At 37.9% G+C, this 21,734-nt stretch overlaps 1 protein-coding gene across 1 annotated transcript in view; it reads right to left on the bottom strand.

Moving 5' to 3' along the window:
* The window catches only part of CSTF3 (cleavage stimulation factor subunit 3), a 1,368,849-nt gene that overhangs the window by 121,591 nt on the left and 1,225,524 nt on the right, over positions 1 to 21,734 (bottom strand). Inside the window, exon 17 of the mRNA XM_044059129.1 lies at positions 13,453 to 13,648. Within this exon, the coding sequence (XP_043915064.1) occupies positions 13,453 to 13,648 (196 nt within the window). The remainder of the gene's footprint in view (positions 1 to 13,452; positions 13,649 to 21,734) is intronic.

Genomic DNA, 21,734 nt, shown 5'->3' with positions numbered 1-21,734 from the left:
CGAACCAGACCTGTCACCCTCAGTGAGGGTTGAGGTGAGGAACACCTTTTCGATTTGGTCCAGAGAAACGTCCGCATCATCCTGTCGATGCTGGCTGCAGGTAGACCTTTCAACAACCAAAAGGACTCAAGGATGATGTCACCAAAGGGGGCCTGGAAAAGCAATGTGTTGATCTCCTCTGTCAAGAAGGGGAACGGAGTAGATGACTAGCTAGCTCCGGAGAAAACCTCGGTGGAGAAGGGGATCATATCCAAATGGATTTCATGGCAGTACTCAGATCCAACAGTCTTGGAGCATTTGGCGCTGAGCCTGGCATGCCTGAGGATTCTGGAGACCTTTTTTGACCTTTTTCCTTTTCATTTGCTTGTGTTTGTTTATTTCTTGACATTTTCTTTCTCTTCACCCCTTTCTTTCTTGTTTTCCCTTTCCCTTGGCTGGTTTGATCTTATCCCCAGGCATCTTTCCAGAAGGGGAAGCTGAAGCCAGACCAGAGGGGAGTCATTTCTCCTACAGTGGCATGAAGAAGACCCTTTGACACCAATTTGTTTCACCTATCAACTAGGGCCCTAACCCCAAAGGAATCACATAAGTCACATATAAACATCTAAATGACCCACTTCAACAATTAACAGAAAGAGAATGGGGATTTTGTACCTGCAAGCAGTGCCTTTTTACCCACACTAGCAATCTATCACTAATAAAAAGTCAAAACATCAAGGAATGTTGAAAATATTATCAAAACTCAAGAAGACCTATCTTACAGAACCATCTAAGCACTGAGCCCACAGATCGCAACTAAGCCTAACAAGCAGCAAATGAGATATGGGGTACTAGGTGGACAGAAGGGACTTATGGGTAGTGGGGCAGAAGCCTGCGCCCTGGATCTGAGTCTCTAAAAAGTTGCCAAATGTCAGATCAGAAATACCCATATGTCGAGTTTGATGGAAAAGACAATATCAGATCTAAAGCTATTTACTTATAACAACAAAGTTGCCAAGTATGCCTATTTTCAGTAACCATTAGGACTATATATCAGAGTTATTAGGACTACTCAGCTATTACAATTTCTGGCATTCTCCCCAGTCCCATCATGCATCACTCTTCCTCAGTCTCCAGTTCTTTGATTTAGACAGCAAACACTCTCAACATAATCATAAGGCAAAGAAAAAAAGGAACCATCTTAAAACAACAAGGTGTTACTCATCTCCAGGCTGGAGAACTGGGAAAAAATGTCAGACAAGATGTACCCAACTCCTACAGGTCTATCCTTATGTTAAATACATCACTTTCACATATAGAAAGTGGTCCATCTTTGTTAAGCAACATTATATTGTCCTTGCACATGTCTCTGATCATGAAAGTATACACTCATACTTATATTTTACACATACTCATACTTACAAGTTATCAACAAAAAATAATTGTATTTTTTCATTTTTTTCTTTTATTTTTACCCTCTATTCCCCAACCCTTTCTTCCATAACCATCTTCTTACTTCAGCTAATACATCATTCTCTACCATTTTCTTGTTATAGAACAAATTCTCACATCTTTTTTCCACAGCACCCATATTGTCACAAACAGTACTTTATCCAATTTATTAATATCAGATCTCTACCATACACCCCATATAATATCATATTCATATTTATACATTTAAGTCCTTCCTGCCTATATTGATTTTTAAGCTTTTCTCAAAATTCTTTAGTCTTTTTGCAATCCAAAAAACAATGTTTTGTTTCTCGTTCTCTAAGTTTTCTTTCATCCATCCCCTTACATTTCATATTCCTTTTATTAACTTGTCTAATAAAACTCTCCACAAAAATATTCTGATTCATAAACAGTTGAAAACTTATTTCATCTGTCTTTTACTGTTTTTTTCCATCTTCTTTTATTTTCTTACACGTGTACACTAAACATTTTTCTAAAATCATATTCTGTCAAATAATAATAGGAAGTTTGCCTTAGAATAGTTTCTAAATGCTACAAGATTAGTTGAGGTCACATGTTTTATTTTTATTTCAAAGGAGACAGCTTTATGGTCCCTACCTTACCAGAGAGGACATTACACTGTGGGAGTGTAAGGTTCTCCCATGTTAGTGAGGACCAGGTTTGGTATATTTATGTTTGCTTCCCTAGTTGGCATGTGGACTATCTGATCCAGGATGTTAGTGTTTAGAAATGTCCAGGAATCTCTGGACCCGCAGGTTAGAGGTCATGTTTGAGTCCAAGTTTATAATGGGGTAGTTCAAATCACTTTTTTTTCTTTTCTGATCAACCTGACTTTTAACTTCCATAATTTAATTTTATTCTCATATTTATTTTTCTTTTGTCTTCTCCTTTTTTTGATTCCCATACATTTTTCATATAATATCTTACTTATTTTTGTTTTTTTTTCCTTTCTCATTACCTCAAATAAATGCATACATTTTTCATGCACCACTGGATTTTTTAAATTCAAACAACCTTCTTTTTTATTATAAATTATCCCTCTTCTCACCAGGTTCAGCCTTAAGCCCCAAATGAAGCTAAAGAAATATCAAAACTTTTTCACATTTGATTGAGAAACAAGTATATATCCCCCTAAATATGTTATGTTTTAATACACAAGTATACAACATATGTGACTTTTTCTGAACTAAATAAAACTTTTAAACCAAGCTAACATTTTTAATTTGTTCCAGTGCCTCTCTCCATTGACTTACTTTCCTACACACATAATCTTTCTCCCAAAATTATTTCTTTTCTTCTGAAATGTATTTCATTTATTTTCTTTTTCACCAAATCGTTCACACTTCATTTTCACTGCAGTTTAGCTTTTTAAACAGCTTTTCAATCCTTATTAAAATACTTTTCAATACCTTGCTTTTGTTATAAGAACTAAACATCTGCATATATCATAGATATTGATAATATAACCATTTCCTTCCATCTCACAATTTGACTCCCTCATATCATACATACGTATCCATACTACAGGTAAGTAACCACTTGGCCATCCTGTTGAACTTTGCTCCTTACTCCCGCGGTAGTGCGATCTTGGAGTTGGTATATTTAGTTAGGGGGGTGTGGGGATTTACTTTTGTTAGTTTTTTTTTTTCCGGGATAGCCAAGCGGTTACTTACCTTGAGTGGAAAGTCAGTGTTCCGGAAGTCGGTCTTCTGGTTTGTCGGTCCTTTCGTCTCAGCAAAGTGAAAGTCGGTGATGTGGCCGTTCGGGTAAGTGAAGTAGATCCCTGTACTACTACATTCACTACTAAATCAAATAAACACAAACTCATTGGACATCCTTGTTTACTCCTCTCTTAATACTTATTTTGTTATCATCTAGCCATTTATTATAACTTGTACCCATGAATTTTCATAACATTACATTAACATTTTTCTCCTACGCCATATGCCTCTAAAAATCTGCCAGAGAGCTTCATGGCTTAATTTATCAAAGGCTTTAGTTATGTCTCATGCTATAAGCCTTACTTATTTATTTTCTTTCAGTATCATAACTACAACATATTTTACTATAACATTTCTTTCACCTCGCTTCCTTTTATACCAGAGAGATCTTCTCCTGCTACCTTGCCCAATGTGTTTTCCATCCGTTTTTTTACAACAGTATATTCATAAATATTTTTTAGTCAGGGTTTCCTAGTGTTATAGGCCTCCAAAACTTTCTGTTTTCTTTCATCCTTTTTCCATATTTATTTATTTATTTAACATCTTTTAATTGGGAAAGTCCAACTTGGAACGAAGCCAATTTTCAGTGGAGGCCCAGGAAGAAATGCTCTAGACATGTCTTTGTAACATGGGAGGAAACCGGAGCACCTGGAGGAAGCCCACACGAATGCTGGGAGGACATGCAGACTCCACACAGAAGGCATTCCAGCTGAGAATAGAACCAGAGAACCTCTTGCTGTGAGCCGACAATGCTACGTCTGCACCACAGCGCAGTGCACACATTAATACATATAAATTTTATCACTCCACCATGTCATCTTCCATTATACCTTCCTTCATCCATCCATTTTAAATTTTGCAGTTAACTCTTTATCCCCCCTTTATAATTTAACTATCTTCCCCTATTCTAGCCCATACTCCTTTAAGATCTGAAAACTCTGCCATCAACAATCCTTCTGTCATTTCAGTCTTAAAAATCCTCCTTTTATACGTCCATTCTTTATTCTTTCCTACTTTTAAATTTCCTCATTTTAATTCCCTAAGATTTTAATATTGTGTTATTTTTCCTTTTCCCCGCACATTACAGTTAAAATCTCCTACCACCACTATTGAAATATTTAGTAACACAACTTTTAATTTATTCACACAATTTTCTGCTATATTATATGCATAAATCACTATTAATCTTATGCATTTTTGTCTCATTCTCATATCACTACTTTTTTCTTTTCCTCCACCTAAGTCTTCCATCAATTGATTTTTCACCATATTGTTCTTCGCTTTTCTTCATTTCTCACTATTTGGTGGATGGAAGGAAAGAACTGGTAGTCGGGGCCAAGCCCATTGGATCTGAAGATTGTTGAGGATCCAAGGGTGGCCTGATAGGCCTCGGATCCAAGGGGGTCATATCCAAGACTATCCTCAACTTCTCAGCCAGCTCCAAGGAGGTCATCAGAGATTTGGGATGGTGTCATTTCCCCGGCTCCGAGACCATTTCAGACTGTTTAGATGGGGTTTGAGCCTCAGCAGGGAATGATCCTTTCAAAATAAGTTTGTTCCTATGATCCAAGAGAGCTCTCGGATTAAAGGTTGCACAAATGGTGCAAGGAGAATCCAGGTGGGCAGCTCATAAGTAGTATACTCACTTCTTGTTGGCATCAGAATTGGGAATCTTATGCCCACAAGAAGTGCACTTTTTGAAACCCATAGGCTTCTCTGGTTTCTGTGACATGAAGGCAGCAGAGAGCAGTAAACCCTAAAAGAAAAAAAAAAGGGTTTTCAAAAGCACACAGTTCAACCTGAGGTTAAAGACTTAAGCTACAGTAGACTTTAACCCAAGAAAGTCAACACAGATATAAAGAAACAATATATATTTTTAAATAGAATATATATATATATATATATATGTGTATATATATATATATATATATATATATATATATATATATATAGATATATATATATATATAGATATATATATAAAACTACAAAAATTATATATAAAAGTACTTAGTAATAGGAAGTCAGTCAAGTACCATGAGTGGTACGAGAGGGAGACACACAACAGAAACGAGAAAAGTCCTAACGCTTGTGACACGCTGACGGAGGAGACTAAGTCTAAAGTAATGATATGAAAGAATCATAAGAAACAAAGTACAATAATTACTTGACAAAAATATAAAAAAGACACTCTTACTCTGAAAGCTGGATCTTTCCATCTTGCAACTATGGTGAGTAATGAGATCTGGGGAGTTGGGGGGTGGAATAGAGCATTATGGGTAGAGGGAGGAGCAAAAGGCTTGGATCTGAAATCATCTAGATGTGACTGAGTCGGATCAGAGGATTGGATCCTAGACACATTTGTGAGGAAGAATGAAAAGAACATCATCAGAGCTACATACTTTTAACTATATCAGGGATTTAAGTACTAACACCCAATAATGTTTGGAGCTAGTCCACAATAATACTGGCTATGGCCCAACAGAAATAGTTAATATCCTAGCTCACAAATTCAGTGCAAATTTTGCTCCACTCAGGTTTCCTGTTTGTCAGTGCCAGATATGACCCAGTTGAATACCTACTTAAGCCTCTCCATTGCTTACATTTGTAAAGGCTGAATAAAAACAATTGTAATGTTTTTAAACAAGGGTGACCCAACCATTACTGAGCATAATGCCCTAGGTAACTTTGCACCACAAGCCTAATATGTAAACTACTAGCTTAATATATAAAGCATATTATATCTCAGGCCTCATTAATAAGAGTACTTAAAGTTTCTTAACCCTGGACACTCATAAATTCAATTTTGTCAAAGGAAGGTCTTGCCTCTTTAACCTCATTATTTTTTTGAAAAGTTATCAAAGCAGTAAACAGTGGTAACACAGTGCACACAACATATTTGGACTTGGCGAAGACCTTTGACACTGTTCCCCAAGCAGACACTGACAGGCTTGTAAATCAGAATATAAAATCCTTATGTTGTGTGAGGGATACCTAACTGCATCTCTGAGAGAACCCATGTGGTTAGACAGACAGATGCAGCTTCTGAAAACAAAAGTTACCAATGGTGTATCACATGCTCAGTGTGTTAGGCCATATCCTATTTGACATCTGCTTCTCAGACTTTCAGGCCAACACTCTTGGCCTGTGATTGTCCAGGTTTGTAAATGACTGTATTGTGTGTTTGATTTTCCACTGATTCACAATTGCTCCTTGTGGATAAAACAATGTTAGCAGTAGGTGCAAGGACAACTGTTTCAAATTAAATGTGAAAAAATGTAGTACAGTTCATTTTTTGTAAACAGCACATTTTCACATACCATTTAAGTGATATAACCCAAGAGACCTAGGTACTGTTGTTGATGATTTCTTATATTTTGACTATCATGTCTCTGCAGTAGTTTGGAAAGCCTTCAGTCTGTCTCCTCTAATTTCCAAAGCATCTCCTCTTGGACCAAAGTAGTCTTAATTCCTCTTTACTCATATCTCATCAAACCCATTACTGAAATCTGGCCAGGAGAATCATAGAAGCCATGAAACTCAGAATCCTAAGAATTCTGTAGTAGATACCAAAGACTGGTTTGAAAAGATCAGAAATATTTACTCATACAGTTCGACTTTGTCTAAAGGGAAAAAAAAGGCTCTTCCTAGGGAAGTATCCAGAAGATATCCCGTAAAACAATTCTGTAAATATGAAGGGATGAAAGAAGACTACTGTAAATTAAACTGAACCCCCAGCTTGATCAGGAGTTTCATGAAACTTGTCAAAGATAATCGACAGCAGGAAAAAGGGAGTCTGCAAAATTAAGTCAATCATCGAAGGATGTGAATGCCTCAAAGTCTGCAGTAAACAATTACTTGAGCCAGACACTTTGCAAATACCCTTGGTGCAGTAGACAGACCGTGTTTGGTATAGAGGATGGGAAGAAATCCTCTAAAAGGAGAAAGGACTTCCACTGCCATCTGTACCCCATTGGATGAATTTTCAGAACCTGTATGTCTGAAATAATCTGATGTCACTGGGTAAAATTCCGACCTAAACTGGAACTGCCAGTGTGTGTGCGTGTGTTGGATGGGGAATGGCCCCTTCAGAGGGAAGTGTTCTTTCTGACTTTTTGGACTGTCTTTTGTTCTAGGAGGTTTTTCCTTTCTTTTTGGAGCTTCCTTGCCATTGCTCTTTAAAATTTTACTTGTTAGCACCTTGATGCTTAAATTACTTTTTGAGTTAAGAGAAAAAAAGTATTATTAAACTTAGAAAAGGAGGGTTGGAAAATGTGTGTCAACCTTTAAATAATTTCCTCTTTTTCATCAAATATTTTAAGAACCTCAGCAGCAGAAAGGCCAAACAGAACATCCTTGCCAAGGGGAGAACTAAAAATCTTAGTTTTAACATTTTCTGGTAAGTTTTGAAAATGCAACCAAGCAAATCTTCTCATAACTGACACAGTAGCAACAGTTCTAGTGACTGTATCAGCAGAATCATGTGAACAAATTAAAGACCATTTGATTACATGAGAAGCAGATGCAATTAAGGCATTCAATGAATTCTTTAACTCAGATAAGTGGGGATTAACAGTTAATTTTCTTATATTCTCTGAAGAAGCAAAAAAACAATTAACGCAAGCTTGGCAGTTCACAATTCTGACAGTTAAGGTAGCAGAAGAATAAACTTTTTTTAAACAAATCTATCAAAAGCTTTCCCATCCTTGTCAGAAGTAATGGGTTAGCATTAACAATCTGTTTACCAGCAAAGAATTTAGATAAGGAAATAACTGCATGGTCAGCTTTAGGATATTTATGATTCTGAAGTGCTTTGTATAACCTATAAGACTTTTTAAAGCATGAGACTGACTGTCAGGCAAACTGCAAGGTGCTGAGAAAGCATCCTCTAAAACAGATAAAGGAGGGACAGCTTCAGGCTGTGGAATATCCAATTGCAACAAATCACAATTCCTTTGCTGGGAAATAGGGATTTCATTCTGTTCTCAATGAAATACTGCTTTCATTTTGGCCAAGGTCTCAGAAAAAGATAGCTCTCCTGAAGGGAAATCTGAAGTAGCACTTTCCTCAGATTCTGATTCAGAGTAGAACTTTCCTTGGAATCGGAATCTTAATCTTGTAAAGAACACACTAAAGAAAAACACTCTCCCCTCCATTCCACCTTCTTCTGACTCAGAGTCAGTGTCAGAATAAGAGGAAACATTCTTTCTTTATATGAAGTGAAGAAACAGAATATGAAACATTAAAAGCAGAAGTTAATTCCTTAGCAAATCCCAGCAAATCTTTCATATCCATAGTAACTGAAGCAGGATAAATTACATTCCTAATGTTTTGCTTTCTTTTCCTAGAAGACTGCCTAGAAAAGGACTGACTCATGGCAGGGCACTATCCGGAGATTAGGCACCCTAACGCAGCTTTGAAGTACACCTTCACCCCCTCCTTCCCCAGATACTGAAAGGAGTGGCTTTTCCTTGCCTGTTGAGGACAACCCTACAGCCACAGAGCATCTATCTAATTCGCAGTCCTTACAGACTTTGGGATACAGTAGAGGGACTGAGGGACATCAATGAGCAGTCCAGGGATCCATATCTGGCCACAGCAATCACCCTTCAGCAGTTGGGGTAGTGAAGGAGTCAGCCTGCCACCCAAAGACTCCCTAGCAGCTTTCTTCTACTTGCATGAGGGGAAGAAATAACCAAGGAGTCTGGTAACTATTCTATAATTCAGCTAAAAAAGAAATCTGAAAGACTGGTAGCAGAGCTTCAGAGGGTCAGTAAATCTCCTGACAGGAAAAAAGGATTTTATGGTTAAAAAAGGCAGAAAATCAGATTTGTACACATTCTTCACCCAAGCATTCACATATCAAAGCCTTCCCTGCAAGGCATGACAGTAGAAAAAAATACATTAATAGAAAAAAAAATAGTTTTTCCAAAGAAAAATAAAATTGCAGAAGGTTTTCCCCAGCTGGGCACTTACCTGCCCAGCCTTGAAAGATCGCTAAACAAAGCCTGCAGAGGGAGTGCACTTTGGCAGCAAGAAAGCTCCAAAGCTTTTGGCATCTAAACTGTGTTTTTATGTGGATCTGCTTGAGTTCCTGGCAGTTGAGGTATATGGAAGGTGCCTTGAAGCTTTGAAAGTTAGTTGATGGTTAAATCCTGGGAAGGATATAACCAAGCAGATTAGGCAAGTGCAACACTAATTTAATGTTGAAGATCACGTCTTTATCTTTATCAGTTCATTACTGCAAGTTCACAGTCTGTTAACTTTTAATAGCCATTCTAAGCTTGATCTGATTCCCTCCCTAAAAATGCCTATGCCTGTAATTCTTTCAGATTTTATTATAAAATAAATGTTACCATGACACCCGGCTATTAAGCTTGTATGAATGATTATGCCCTTGAATTACCAATAAACATAAGCACATCACAGCATCTCTAATGTACCAGCCCACACTTAATTTTTGTTAAGGCTTTTAAAATGGAGCATGCATCATGTTGATATGATTTGGTAAATTAACAGTTTGTTAGTTAGAACTATGTCACAAAAATGTGTTTGTTGTGAAAATAATGAGAATTATGCAGCTGTAAATGCAGTTTTGCTTGTGGTATCTATCAATATAGTTTCATGAAAATATACACTGCTACTCTGCTTTAGGGTATATCTGCATAATGATTTTAGGTGCAAAGACAGTACAAATCAACTTCATGTAATATATCATGCTACATGTGTGGGTGTACATATTGGGGTACTAACATATGTCCAGAAACCGAAAATGCCACTTTTACTGAGAAATAAATATGTTTTTATTTCAGCTCACAACTTGATAGACTGCTACATTAATGTTTCTGTGAAATCCTGGATTAGATGTTATACCAATATCTCAACAATTTTTTTTCATTATTTGCACTTCTCCCTACCCTGACCCTTATCTTGCCTGCTCTCCCCGTGATTACTGTGTCTCACGAGATCACCTACTAGTGGAGTCAACCTTGAGGAACACATAAGCAGTGCTTAGGAAGCAAGGGATCCTATGGAATGTGGCACTGGAAAGTTTTGTTTGTATGAAGCCAGTCATCATCCCTGGCTTAGTCAGTGGCAATTAGAATGATTTTATGACATCCTGTCACTCCACCAAGAAGGCTGCCTGCAAGGCTCGTCGTCTCCACCCAGAGGCAACACAGATAGCAGTCTCTCCTGATTCCTGCCTGTTTCAATTCTATCCTCTCTGGCTGACTCTACCACTGAAAAAAGCCCATTCCTAAACATCAGTTTGAGACTCCAACAGCACAGATGGATGTTGTGCCTCTGTGTCATCAGAGTGATCATCAAGCACAGTTGTAAAGCCATCCGTAAACATTTCAGGGCACTATACTTGAGGTCACAGATATGTACTGCACCTAGGATTATCAATGTTCTCATTACATAACACTCAGATCAGTGGTGAAGTCAGAATAGGCATTTTGCAATCATCAGGGATAGGGATTTTTGGCTGTCATCCTTTCAGTCACAAAAATGAACAGTTTTACTAACTGTATACGATTTTCAAATCTGATGTAATATGAACTTTGTAGAGATATGTTCTGGAGGCAACAAGTCATATACCATCTACATTTAATGAGGCAACATCGCAATCACCTCACCTATGACTGTCATTCTACTTTTGGCATGGAATGTTTGTGATGACACCATATTTTCAGTGACAGAAAATATCACTTCAGTGGAAAAATGTATATGAGTTTTACTTCTAATTTAATGCTAACTCAATGAAGAAATTTCCTGGACATATAAATAAAGCAATTAGTTCTGGTAAAAATTTTATTAAAAGAAAAAGTACCTTAGTCAAACAGACCTTGGACTTCTAATGCACTCCTTATACTGAGTAATAGTAATATTCCCACCCCTGTAGACAAGAATATAATTATAATGCAGCTCTGCAGCCTGACAACATTCTAATGGTCATGAAGGTTAGTGATGGTGCCTATCCATGAAGAGGTATATTAACTGAAACAATGACAGTTTCTAGTAAAACTTTTTTTTAACAAAACATTGGATACTCAGTTACAGGGTATAATAAATCTGTGCTTTTAGATGCAGAAATCATGGAAGAGACGTATCTTGAATTTTGGAGATCAATTCACTCTGTTCCACCTGAACAATTCAAATGCTTGAAAACATTGCTTTTAGAGATGAATAAAACAATGGCTATAACTCCAACATTATAACAACACAATATACGTTTGATTCTGGTGTACTACATATGTGTACCTTCTCCATGACTAAAGGGAAAGTACAAACATTAATTTTGAGCCAATTATAATAAATATTTGCCAGCTGTTAGGTTCTAATGGATAAAGACTCTGCAGCTGATATCACCATCCATTCATTCATTTCAGGGAAGGGTTTTTCTAATCAGTCTTATGCTGATGGCACCCAGCTTTATTCTCCTTCTCGTAGAGTCCAGTTCTAGATTTTACTGCTCTGGAAGACTGCATGGAGTCTATTCTTGATTGGACACCATCAAACTGACTGAAACCTAACTCAATCAAGACCAAGATTCTCTTAGTGCAATGCTACCATCCAGCCATTATTCCATTATTATTGCCTTTTGTCATATATGGTGACAATCAGCTGAAATTTGTATCGCAGGTTTGTAAGCTGGGTATAATTCTCAATGGCAAGGTAACATTTTGCGATCAGGTGTCAGTGGTCAAAAAACATCCTATTTTCATCTTAGAAATATGACCTGGATCAAACACTGTTTATCTAGATCAGACTTTTTGACAGTGTTAAATGCATTGGCGTTGTCTCATTTGGCCTACTTTAAAGCTCTGTCCCTTTGGCTGTCAGTTAGTGACTTATTGCGCATGCAGAAGATGCAGAACTCCACTGCCACATCGATAACTGATAATACTATATCTGGTCATATCATATCAGTTTTTTTGGGATCTGTACTGGCTGCCAGTTGCAGCTCCCGTGTTTTTAAAATATTGACTTTCCATGCCCTACTTGACCTGAGTTCTGCTTATCTGAAAGAGCTGTTGCAACTCTATGTCCCGGTTAAGCAGCACAAATCATCTTGTGTAGGACTGCTAGCCATTTCCCAGGTGAGTTCAGAAAGAACAGGTTCAGTGGCCTTTTCATATCTTGCACCCATCCCCAGGAGTAGCAATATCCTGGATTTGGGCACATGAAAAGGACTTCACCTTCCAGAGTTCCCTGAGATTTCATCTTTTTGGGAGAGTCTACTATGACCTGGGACTTGTTTACCAATTTTCGATTTCTCAATTTTTGATTGTTTTGGGTTATATACTGCATTTCTGTTATCATCATATGGAATTTTCAATACTGGTATGTAATCTGAGATTTTACAATTCAGCCTACATGAATATTTAAAACTACTGATATTTACTGTCTTTTATTCTTTTTATGTCATTTTATTTTAACTGTTAGTCGTAAGCAATAAAGTGGAAACAAACTAAATAATCTGTAATCAAAACACAACACATAGTTAGGAAAGCTTAAAGCCCTGGTGAATCAACAAATTTGCCTATAAAAAAAGAGTGTGACTGATAGTTAATCCTTAAAACAGACTTTTGTGAACTCTACCCCAAGTGGAATAGCAGCTCTATAAGCCACTTTTGGTTCATACGGAATACTTGGGCAGCATGCAGATATGATCTCTGCCTCACAGCTCCAGGGTTTGGGATTCAATAATGTGCCCTCAACCCCACTGTTTGGAGTTTTACATGTCCCTATATTTATGTGGATTTGCTTTGGATACTCCAGTTTTCTCTTTGTTCACAAAAAAAAATCATGTAGTTTAACTGGGCATACTAAGCCCTAAACATAAGCACTGTATTTGCCCTTGCTCTTATGGCTAGAAACATTTTGCAAAGTAATTGCCCAGTTAATCAGTTAAATGCATTTAAAAATACCAGCAAACTTCAAACAACATTTTCTAGCATATGGCTAGTGGAATACTCTGACTACTGGCCCCCTGCAAAACTCAAGTTTACAGCTTTTTCTCAGCATCATTAGAAAGAAACATTTACTTCAGTATTTTAAATGGGTTTTGTTATGTGGGGGCAGCCTTATAGCAATGTTTATCAACAAACACAAGTCAAAACAGCTATATCCAAATATTTATGGAGTTTAGCAGTGTAATGTGAAGTGCGCAACTTAACATGCATTATACCAACAAGGATATGCATACATTGTTAACCAGTCATAAAGTGTTTAAAAGCAACACTGTTATTAATATAGTCAACATGATACATACCTTATAACCAAGGGCTTTCAGCTCACTTGTTGAACAGGGATAGAGATCCATGAATTTGTACCTGTCCACTAGCAGTGCTGTTTCTTTGCCTTCATATTCTTCCCTAAAGGCAGCAAACCTTCGTTTTTCTACTTTCAAGATACTGGCTAAATCTCCAATATTGCTTTCAAATGCCAAGAATCGTGCCCAGATCTCTCTGTATTTCCAAACAGAAAAAATAGCATTTTATATTTAACTTGCACTGTTCTATACATTTGCTGTGTGAATGAAATTTTTCTAATAGCTTCTCATCATCTCTGAAATCAGTGTAGTGAGCGTAAGATATATTTTGACAAATCCCATATAAATACAAACACTACAAAAACATACAATTTTTTTTTTCACATTTTCATTCCCTTAGTGGGAGAATCCAATGTTATCATGCACTCGATCACACGTTTAAAAAAAAAAAAAAAAAGCTAATACTAACTTTTGTTCTCTTGCAATGTAATACTGTTTTATCACTGCCCTAAGTAGGTGACAGAGGTTCACTTTAGCTTATTACTGCCTAGTGATGCCTCCACTTGTTTCTGTTGCTACATCCTACTGACACCTCTAGGAGTCTAACATAGTCTGTTCATATTTGCATTGATTATTCCAAAACCATGCTATATACAATTACTGAAGATGTCTTCTTACAGCTTACATGACAATCAAAAAACTGCTTTGATATTTGACCTCTGTCAATTGCTGCTAGAAATATAGTAATAGTTGTTCATATACTATGTATACTGTTATACATTTCATACTTTTCTAATTATCTCAACAACCAAGTAACAAAGACACAACTGCACATACCCATAGAAAAGCTCATGGATGAACAACAAAATGCTGCTTACAGTATTTGTGCAGATTTAGTGGTAAGTGAGACATTGTCAGTTACTTACATATTTGCTAATTACAAACACATCTATGGTAGCAATGTTCAATAAATTCTAGGTATTAAACTGGATTTTATAAGTCATAATAAACATAGCAAATATACATTTTGTAAAAAAAAAAACTGTTATATTTATAGTTCTTAAGCAAACCTTATGGAATCACAGATATGAACATGCACTTGAAATGTGAGGAATAGCTGCTTTGTCAAAAAGCTCTGGATGCAATCACTGGAAGTTACAGTGCAAAAATCCAAAGCTCTATTGGAGTGAAACAGTTTAGTAAACAGTAACATTCAAAAGTACAGGTTGCATACCCATTCAAGTAAATCTGCACTATGCAGGGCAGATTTTTAGTAAAAAAAAAATAAATAAATAAATTCCAGTCAGAAATAATTTTTATTCTTATTCATTAATGCATAAGGTAAATAAATTCCTATGACAAAAACTTCAGCCTTAACCTACTGCTGGAATGCAATATTTCTGGATCCAGCTTGGATGATTTAGCAGTATGTTTCTACTGCAGCACAGTAAACCAATTAGGTTCTTTATTTTTTTCTTGCCCTACCTCTTCAAAGCTGTCCACCAACCTGCCACCAACTCCTCTCCTCTACTCAATCATGTGTGTACCAGATCCATCTTAGTCTCCCCTGGGATCAACCTGACCCATGTCTGGGACTGGGGAGGAGCTTGAGGATACTAGTGCAGTGTTACCCTGCTGCAAGGAAGTGTGCCTTAACCTCTGCCATCCTGTGTCAGCCTTGCAAGCTCTGTAATGGCTGCCTCTGAGAGATGCATAAGTACTTATGTGCATATACAACCTCCCAGCTAAGTGATATACCACTTGCAGTGTGGAGTTCACCAGGCTTCTAATTCTGCTACTGCAGCGAGCCTAGGCAGCTTCCTCTCCAAGTTGGGCATGCTTGTACTGGCCATTCTCTCCATTCTGCACACAGTCCCTCCAACACCCCTGTCCATATCCTAGTTGAACATGAGTTGTCTGGTGTACACTCACAGGGCTTTATCCCTCTGTACCACAAGGTGTGGGGTTATGAAGTTCTTCACGTATGAATTTATCATGAAGGAGCAAATCCAACAGAATGAAAGGAAGGCAGGGAACAAAATGCCTGTATTAAATGCTGGGCACATCTTGGAAGATTTTTTTTAATTTTTAGTTATTTGTAAAATGAGTAAGTAAAAAGGACTTCAGATTCTTTTTCAGCCACAATCCAGTGAACAAGGACAAGATTAAAAGTGATGTGATATAATATAACGTAACATAATATAGTCTCACAAGGGATAATTGGCTAGGCTTAAAATGGCTCGCAAGGGCAGTTAGCCTAGTACTAATCTATGAACCTAATATAATATAATGTAATGTAATATAATATATAATATAATGCAACATATATAGAGTGACAGATGTATGGACAGTTTAGAGTAATTGATCGACTAGCATGTTTTTCAGACACTGGAGGAAGCTGCTGGAATACCTGGAGAAAACCCGCACAGGTTCGAGAAGAATGCGCAGACTCCGTGCAGTGACTGGAGGTCAAGACTGAACCTCAAACTCTGGAGCTGTGAGGCAGAGATGCTAATCACTGAGACATTATGCTACTCTGTTTTACTTATGGACTTACAGAAGGACAGTGGCACAGACAGTGAAGGGTCACCCCTACAAAACATGCAAAGGATACTAACAGAATTAAGTACACATTAGTCTTTTAAAAAGGAGGGAATGGGGACACGTGACATAAGTGGGTATGCATTTCAGGGGAATCTGCATTCAAAATTATAATATCTTACAGGGACAGGCGTACAACACGATACAATCTGGCGATGGGTGCTGGACAGTTAATGTGCAGTATACTTTCACAATGGAGTGAATGACATTTAGCAGCAGCCTTAAATATAAAAAAATGTGAAGCTTCAACCTTGCAAAGGACAAACATAAGTCAATTATTGTGTAAAGTGGGAAGAAATGAAATGCTGGTTAATTAGGGTATGCATGTATTCAAAAGAGAGAGACTGGAAGGCAAACAGAAGTCAAGTTGGAAAAATAAAACAGGAGTAAAAAGCACAGAAAATGCAGAAAAATGCAGCAGAAGAGAAGTACATTAAGAAGGGGAGCTACTGTAAATAATGTATGTAGTTGCTATCTAACTGTAAGAATTCACAGATTTGGCCATTTTTTTAACCTTTCCTATCTATGTGGGGGAAGGACAGGCATGCATGCTTCCTGCTGTTCCATGATAGTGTATCACACTTTAGCCTAAGGACATCCCTAACTCACTTCCAAGATGGCTGCAAACTGAGTAACAGCTTAACTCTAATTCTCCCAGTCTGAAAACAGAAACTCAACATCAGAGAAGGCCAGTAAACTTGTGTGTTTATGGGTAAATTTCAGTAACTGGCTAGGAAGTGTACTGACTGGATGCCAGGAAAAAAGAAATGCACAGCACATAGAAAAAAATCAGCTACAAAACGTATAGAAGAAACATTGACTAGGGAAAGTTCTGCAACTGTTCAGCAAAAAGCAAAGTAACCTTCAGACATGATGTCCACTAACCTACAGGAAGATACAAGACAACTGCACACAGACCTGGTTAAAATAAATGAAACACTGATGGAGTATATTAACACAAAAATAAAAGTCTGGAAAGACTGGAAGAAGCTTTAAACAGATATTCAGAAGAGGTGATAAAGCTGCAAAAATCAGAGGCTGAAATGAAAATGCTGGCTGAATATGAGACTTGCCCAGGAAGGCGTTTCAAAAAATAACAGAATTAGAGGAAAGAGAACATAGGGAAATCAAGAGATTTTCAGCTATACCAGAGAAGCTGGAATGAACAGACTGCATTAATTTTATGAAAGCACAAATAAGCAACTGGACTGGTATCCACAGCAGGAGTTGTTAGTTGAAAGGGCACATTGTGTCTGTGCTCCAAACCTGGTTATGAAAAAGTAACCTAGACGTTTAATAATAAAGATACAATCCTACCAGCAGAAGGAGTTGATTCTAATAAAACTGTGGCAGGAGGTCAAAATACTAAACGTGGGAGTGTGGAGAATGACTACTCGTACACCAGACAGAAGAGGAGTAAATGTATTCCACTATTCAGGGAATGTTCAGACTGAGATGTGAGACTTAAACTGCTGTACCCAGCTGTCATCAAGGTATTCTTCCCTGGAGGGACAAAATCATTTTTTGATGAAGTACATGCTAAGGAGGAAATACAAAAGTCTATCCAACAAAAAGTCAGCTGCGAAGCGGGAGGAGAATCTGCTTCTTGTTCTTCGGGTAATAAAGACCACAGAGATTGCACCTGAGAAACCTTTTCTACTGTTTCCAAGGAAGATGTTGGACAGATGAAGCAAGAGAATTGACTAGAAGAATCAAGAGTACATTGGAAATAAAGCAGACACAGGATTTGGGAGATGGAGATGAACAATAATAAAACCAGTAACTTCATGTGGGATTACAATGTAATAATAATATTTGCGAAATAAAATATGGCAGAACAAGAACATTTGAAAATATTGAACTTTTACAGAATTTGTTGGACTTGTGGGGGACTCTAAAGTATATTCCCTTCTTCATGTCATTAATGTTCGGAAAAATGCTTTGGGGAGGAGGGGAGAAAATTAACTATAAGTAAAGAAAACATTTTTTCTTAATAGTGCTCTTTCTGTGGTGTATGTGTTTCTTTGTATGCAATAAAGTAAAGCTTTCTTAGTGTTAAGTGAAATGGGGTTTGTGACTAGGTGCTCCTGCTGTTCTTTTTTCCATTTCTTTCTCCCTTCTCTTTCTTCTTGCTCAGTTTTAAGAAATGTAGGCACTGCAATGTAAAAAAAAAGCCTTGTTAAAACAGCATGACAAAATAAAAATTAATGTGCTTTTTCTCATTCTTGCAAGGGGGAATGACTGGTTTAAGGTCCTTGCATTGATTTAGTAACAAATTTTAAGAGAAAGCAAGTAAATAAAAAAGAATATTGAATATTATGAGGGGGTTTTCTAGCAAATGAATGTATGGTAAGTAGCAATTCCATATCTGCCCTCATATCTCCATAGAAACAATCTAACAAAGAGAAATTGACTATCTTGTTCTCATGTCTCCATGGAGACAATCTGATAATAAGAAAATGGTTATCTGGTTCTCATGTCTCCATGGACACAATCTGACAGAGAGAAATTGGTTACAGTCTGGTGGAGAGTGACTTGGCTGGAGAAAAAAAAAAGAAAAGAGAAACTGGCTAGGAGAGAATGATCTCTGAAAGCATTCAAGGGTATTCTCAGCTGGGATAGTAGTAGTAGATACATAGTACTAAGGGGCTACTGACAAGGGAGGAGGATTACACTGGCATGCATTTAAATTCCACCTAAAACTGCTATAATGGAGCTTAAGAAAATTCTAGGAGAAATAATCAGTTTTCAGCAGGGAATATTACTAATTGGTGGGGACTGGAATTTGATTTGCAGCAGGAAAGATGTGTCTGGGGGGCCCAGAAGTGAAAATATATAAAGGAGGGTAGATTTTTTTGAAGGAATTTATGAAAATATTTGGCATGGAAGATGTGAATTTAGTAGTAGGAGTTCAGACTGAATTTACATATTATTTCCCAAGATACAAAAACTGTTCTATGCTAAACAGAGCTTACATTTCACAGGAACAAGTGCACTTAATTGAAAATGTTGATATGCATCTAATAACTATTTCAGATCATGTGTCAATAACAACTAAAATAAAAATGCAGGGTAATGAAATAAAAATGAGACACTGGCACTTTCCCACCTATTTGTTGAAAAAAGAGGAGTTTAAGTGGAAATTACTTGAGAGTTATTACAGAAGACAGAAATTTATTCTGAAAATATAGCTAGGGAGTGGGATAAAATTAAAGTGGAGTTTAAAATAGGGTGAAAATAAAAGAGAGAGAGATATGGTTAAGAAGCAACTAGAATTATTTAGAGGGACTGACAAATGTTAAAGTACTGCAGAATAGGAGGAATCGCACAGAACAAGAAGAGGAGCAACTGCAGAGTGCTAAGCAGAAAATAAAGGATTACCTCGATAATATGCAGGAGTTCAGAAAGATTGCTGTTAAACAACAGTTTTTTGATAACAAAGCTACAGCACAAAAACTTTTAGTGCAATGACTCAGGCAACATCATGGACCTAATAAACAAGGATATACGGAATCTACAAACTCTGGATCCCACACAGTTTGGTTTTGTGAAGGGTAGATCATGCCTGCTCAACCTGGTCGACTACTTTGAGTTAGTCACCAGAGCTGTGGATGAAGGCAAGGTGGTTCATTACAGCCTACCTTGATCTGGACAAGGCTTTTGATACCACTTCCCATTCAGAAATCATAGAAAAACTCACTAAGCTAGGCATCAATCCCTATATCACTAGGTGGGTTGCAAACTGGCTCACAGACAGAACCCACAGTGTGAAAGCAGCTGACTCCAAGTCAGCCTGCTGACCAGTCACGAGTGGAATCCCACAGGGTTCGGTCCTGGGTCCTCTCTTGTTTGGTATCTACTTCTCTGAGGTCTAGGCCAACAAGAAGGGACTCTGGCTGACAAAGTTCTGCATGTTGGGAGCTATTATTAACTCCCCAAGTGATGCTGACATCCTACAGAAAGGCCACACTGAGACTGGTGTCACAACCATGGCCTTACACTCATTGCCAAAAAATATGTCATCCCCTTGGGAAAAACCCGGTTCCCATGAATTACCACTTTGATGGTAGTCCACTGAACACATAAGGCATTATAACAGATCTGGGAACACAGGTTGACAGCAGCCTCTCTTTTGACCACCACATTGCCACTCTGGTCAGAAAGTCCTTCTATGTGGCACATCTCATTACTAAGGGTTTTGCATCCAGGAAGAGAGAGGTAATTGTCTCCCTCTACTCTTCCTTCATTAGGCCAGTCATCGAGTACAATGTCCCATTTGGCATGTACCTCACTAGACACCTGCAACAACTGGAGAGGCCGCAAAAGTACCTCACAAAGAGGATCCTAGGCTTACTTGTCCTATATGGACAGACTCAAAAAAACTCCAACTATTCTCTGTCTCATATTGCCTACTTAGAGACGATCTCTGCTTGACTTACAAAGCCATGTCTGACCCAGCTTTGTTAGAAATGCTACATCTAAAGAAATCCCAAACCCACTGCACACACTCCAGAGACCTCAACCTCATTACCACAATCAACAGAACATGCTGGAAGGACAGGTTCATAACCCAGAGACTGCCCATGCCATGAGACAGACTTCCCATACATGTCAAACAGAGCACCTCACTGGCCCTCTTCAAGAGAAATCTTGATGAGTGGATGAGAAATAGAAAATTCACCCTGGGGATCACTCCAGTGGGTCTACTTGACAGAGGCACTGGGAACTAAGGTCAGGTGCCACGATGCCATGGTAATCCTAAGGGTTAGGCTTGTAAAGGCTCCAGGGCCATTAACCTAGTACACACCTATGAACATAAAGTAGAAAGGGTTCTCACCAAGCTTAGAGAGCCTATAACAAGAAATTTTATGCAAGTCTGTATAAAGCAGAGATATATGCAGACCAAGAAAAGGTACACTTTATGGAAGAATTAAATATGCCAAGGTTAGAGGTAGATGACATTCAATTACTAATAAGATGGGAGGAGATGACATAAAAATGATGATGTATAACCAACTGTCAGGAAAGTCTCCAGGAACTGTTGGTATGCCTGTGGAAATTTGGAAGCTAGGAGGGAAAAACTTTTAAAGATCTGGAAGGTTTTGTTTAATTATTAGTTATGTACTTACCATAACTTGGTATCTGTGTTGTCTTCTTTCATTCCTCCTCATGTGTGGGTTACGGATCTGACCCCTCAGATCCAACTCAGTTACTCTTCTTCAGACTAGGATCCAAGTCTCAAGCTCCTCCCACTTCCCACAATGCCCCGCATTCCAACCATCCTCCTCAGATAGAGTTTGCTGCCCATAAGAGAAAAAAGAGCAGGGAAGGAAGGAGGGAAATGAGAATACATCCATAACCAGAGACTCAAAACCAGGAACAGCCATTCCTGAGAAGTTCTCTCCAGGTCTTCTAGAGCACTAGGAAGGGGGATGGCAGGATGGGAAGGTGAGGATGAATGAAAGAAGACAACACAGATACCAAATTTTGGTAATTGCATTACTAATAAATCTGATGTTGTCTCTTTCATTCCTCCTCATGTATGGGTAGAGTCCCCAGCTACACAACACCTGGGTGGTCTCAAGAAAGGATATGCCGGAGCACTGCCGAACCGAATGAAGCCCTGCTATGGGAAACGAGGCCTAATTTATAATGCAAGACAAATGTGTGAGCCTTAGACC

Source organism: Protopterus annectens, chromosome 17.part0 (genome assembly GCF_019279795.1).
Source record: "Protopterus annectens isolate FY-2018-M chromosome 17.part0, PAN1.0, whole genome shotgun sequence".
NCBI classification, from domain to species: domain Eukaryota; kingdom Metazoa; phylum Chordata; order Ceratodontiformes; family Protopteridae; genus Protopterus; species Protopterus annectens.
Note: the sequence above shows the minus strand (reverse complement) of the source record. Positions and strands in the feature narration are given on the sequence as shown.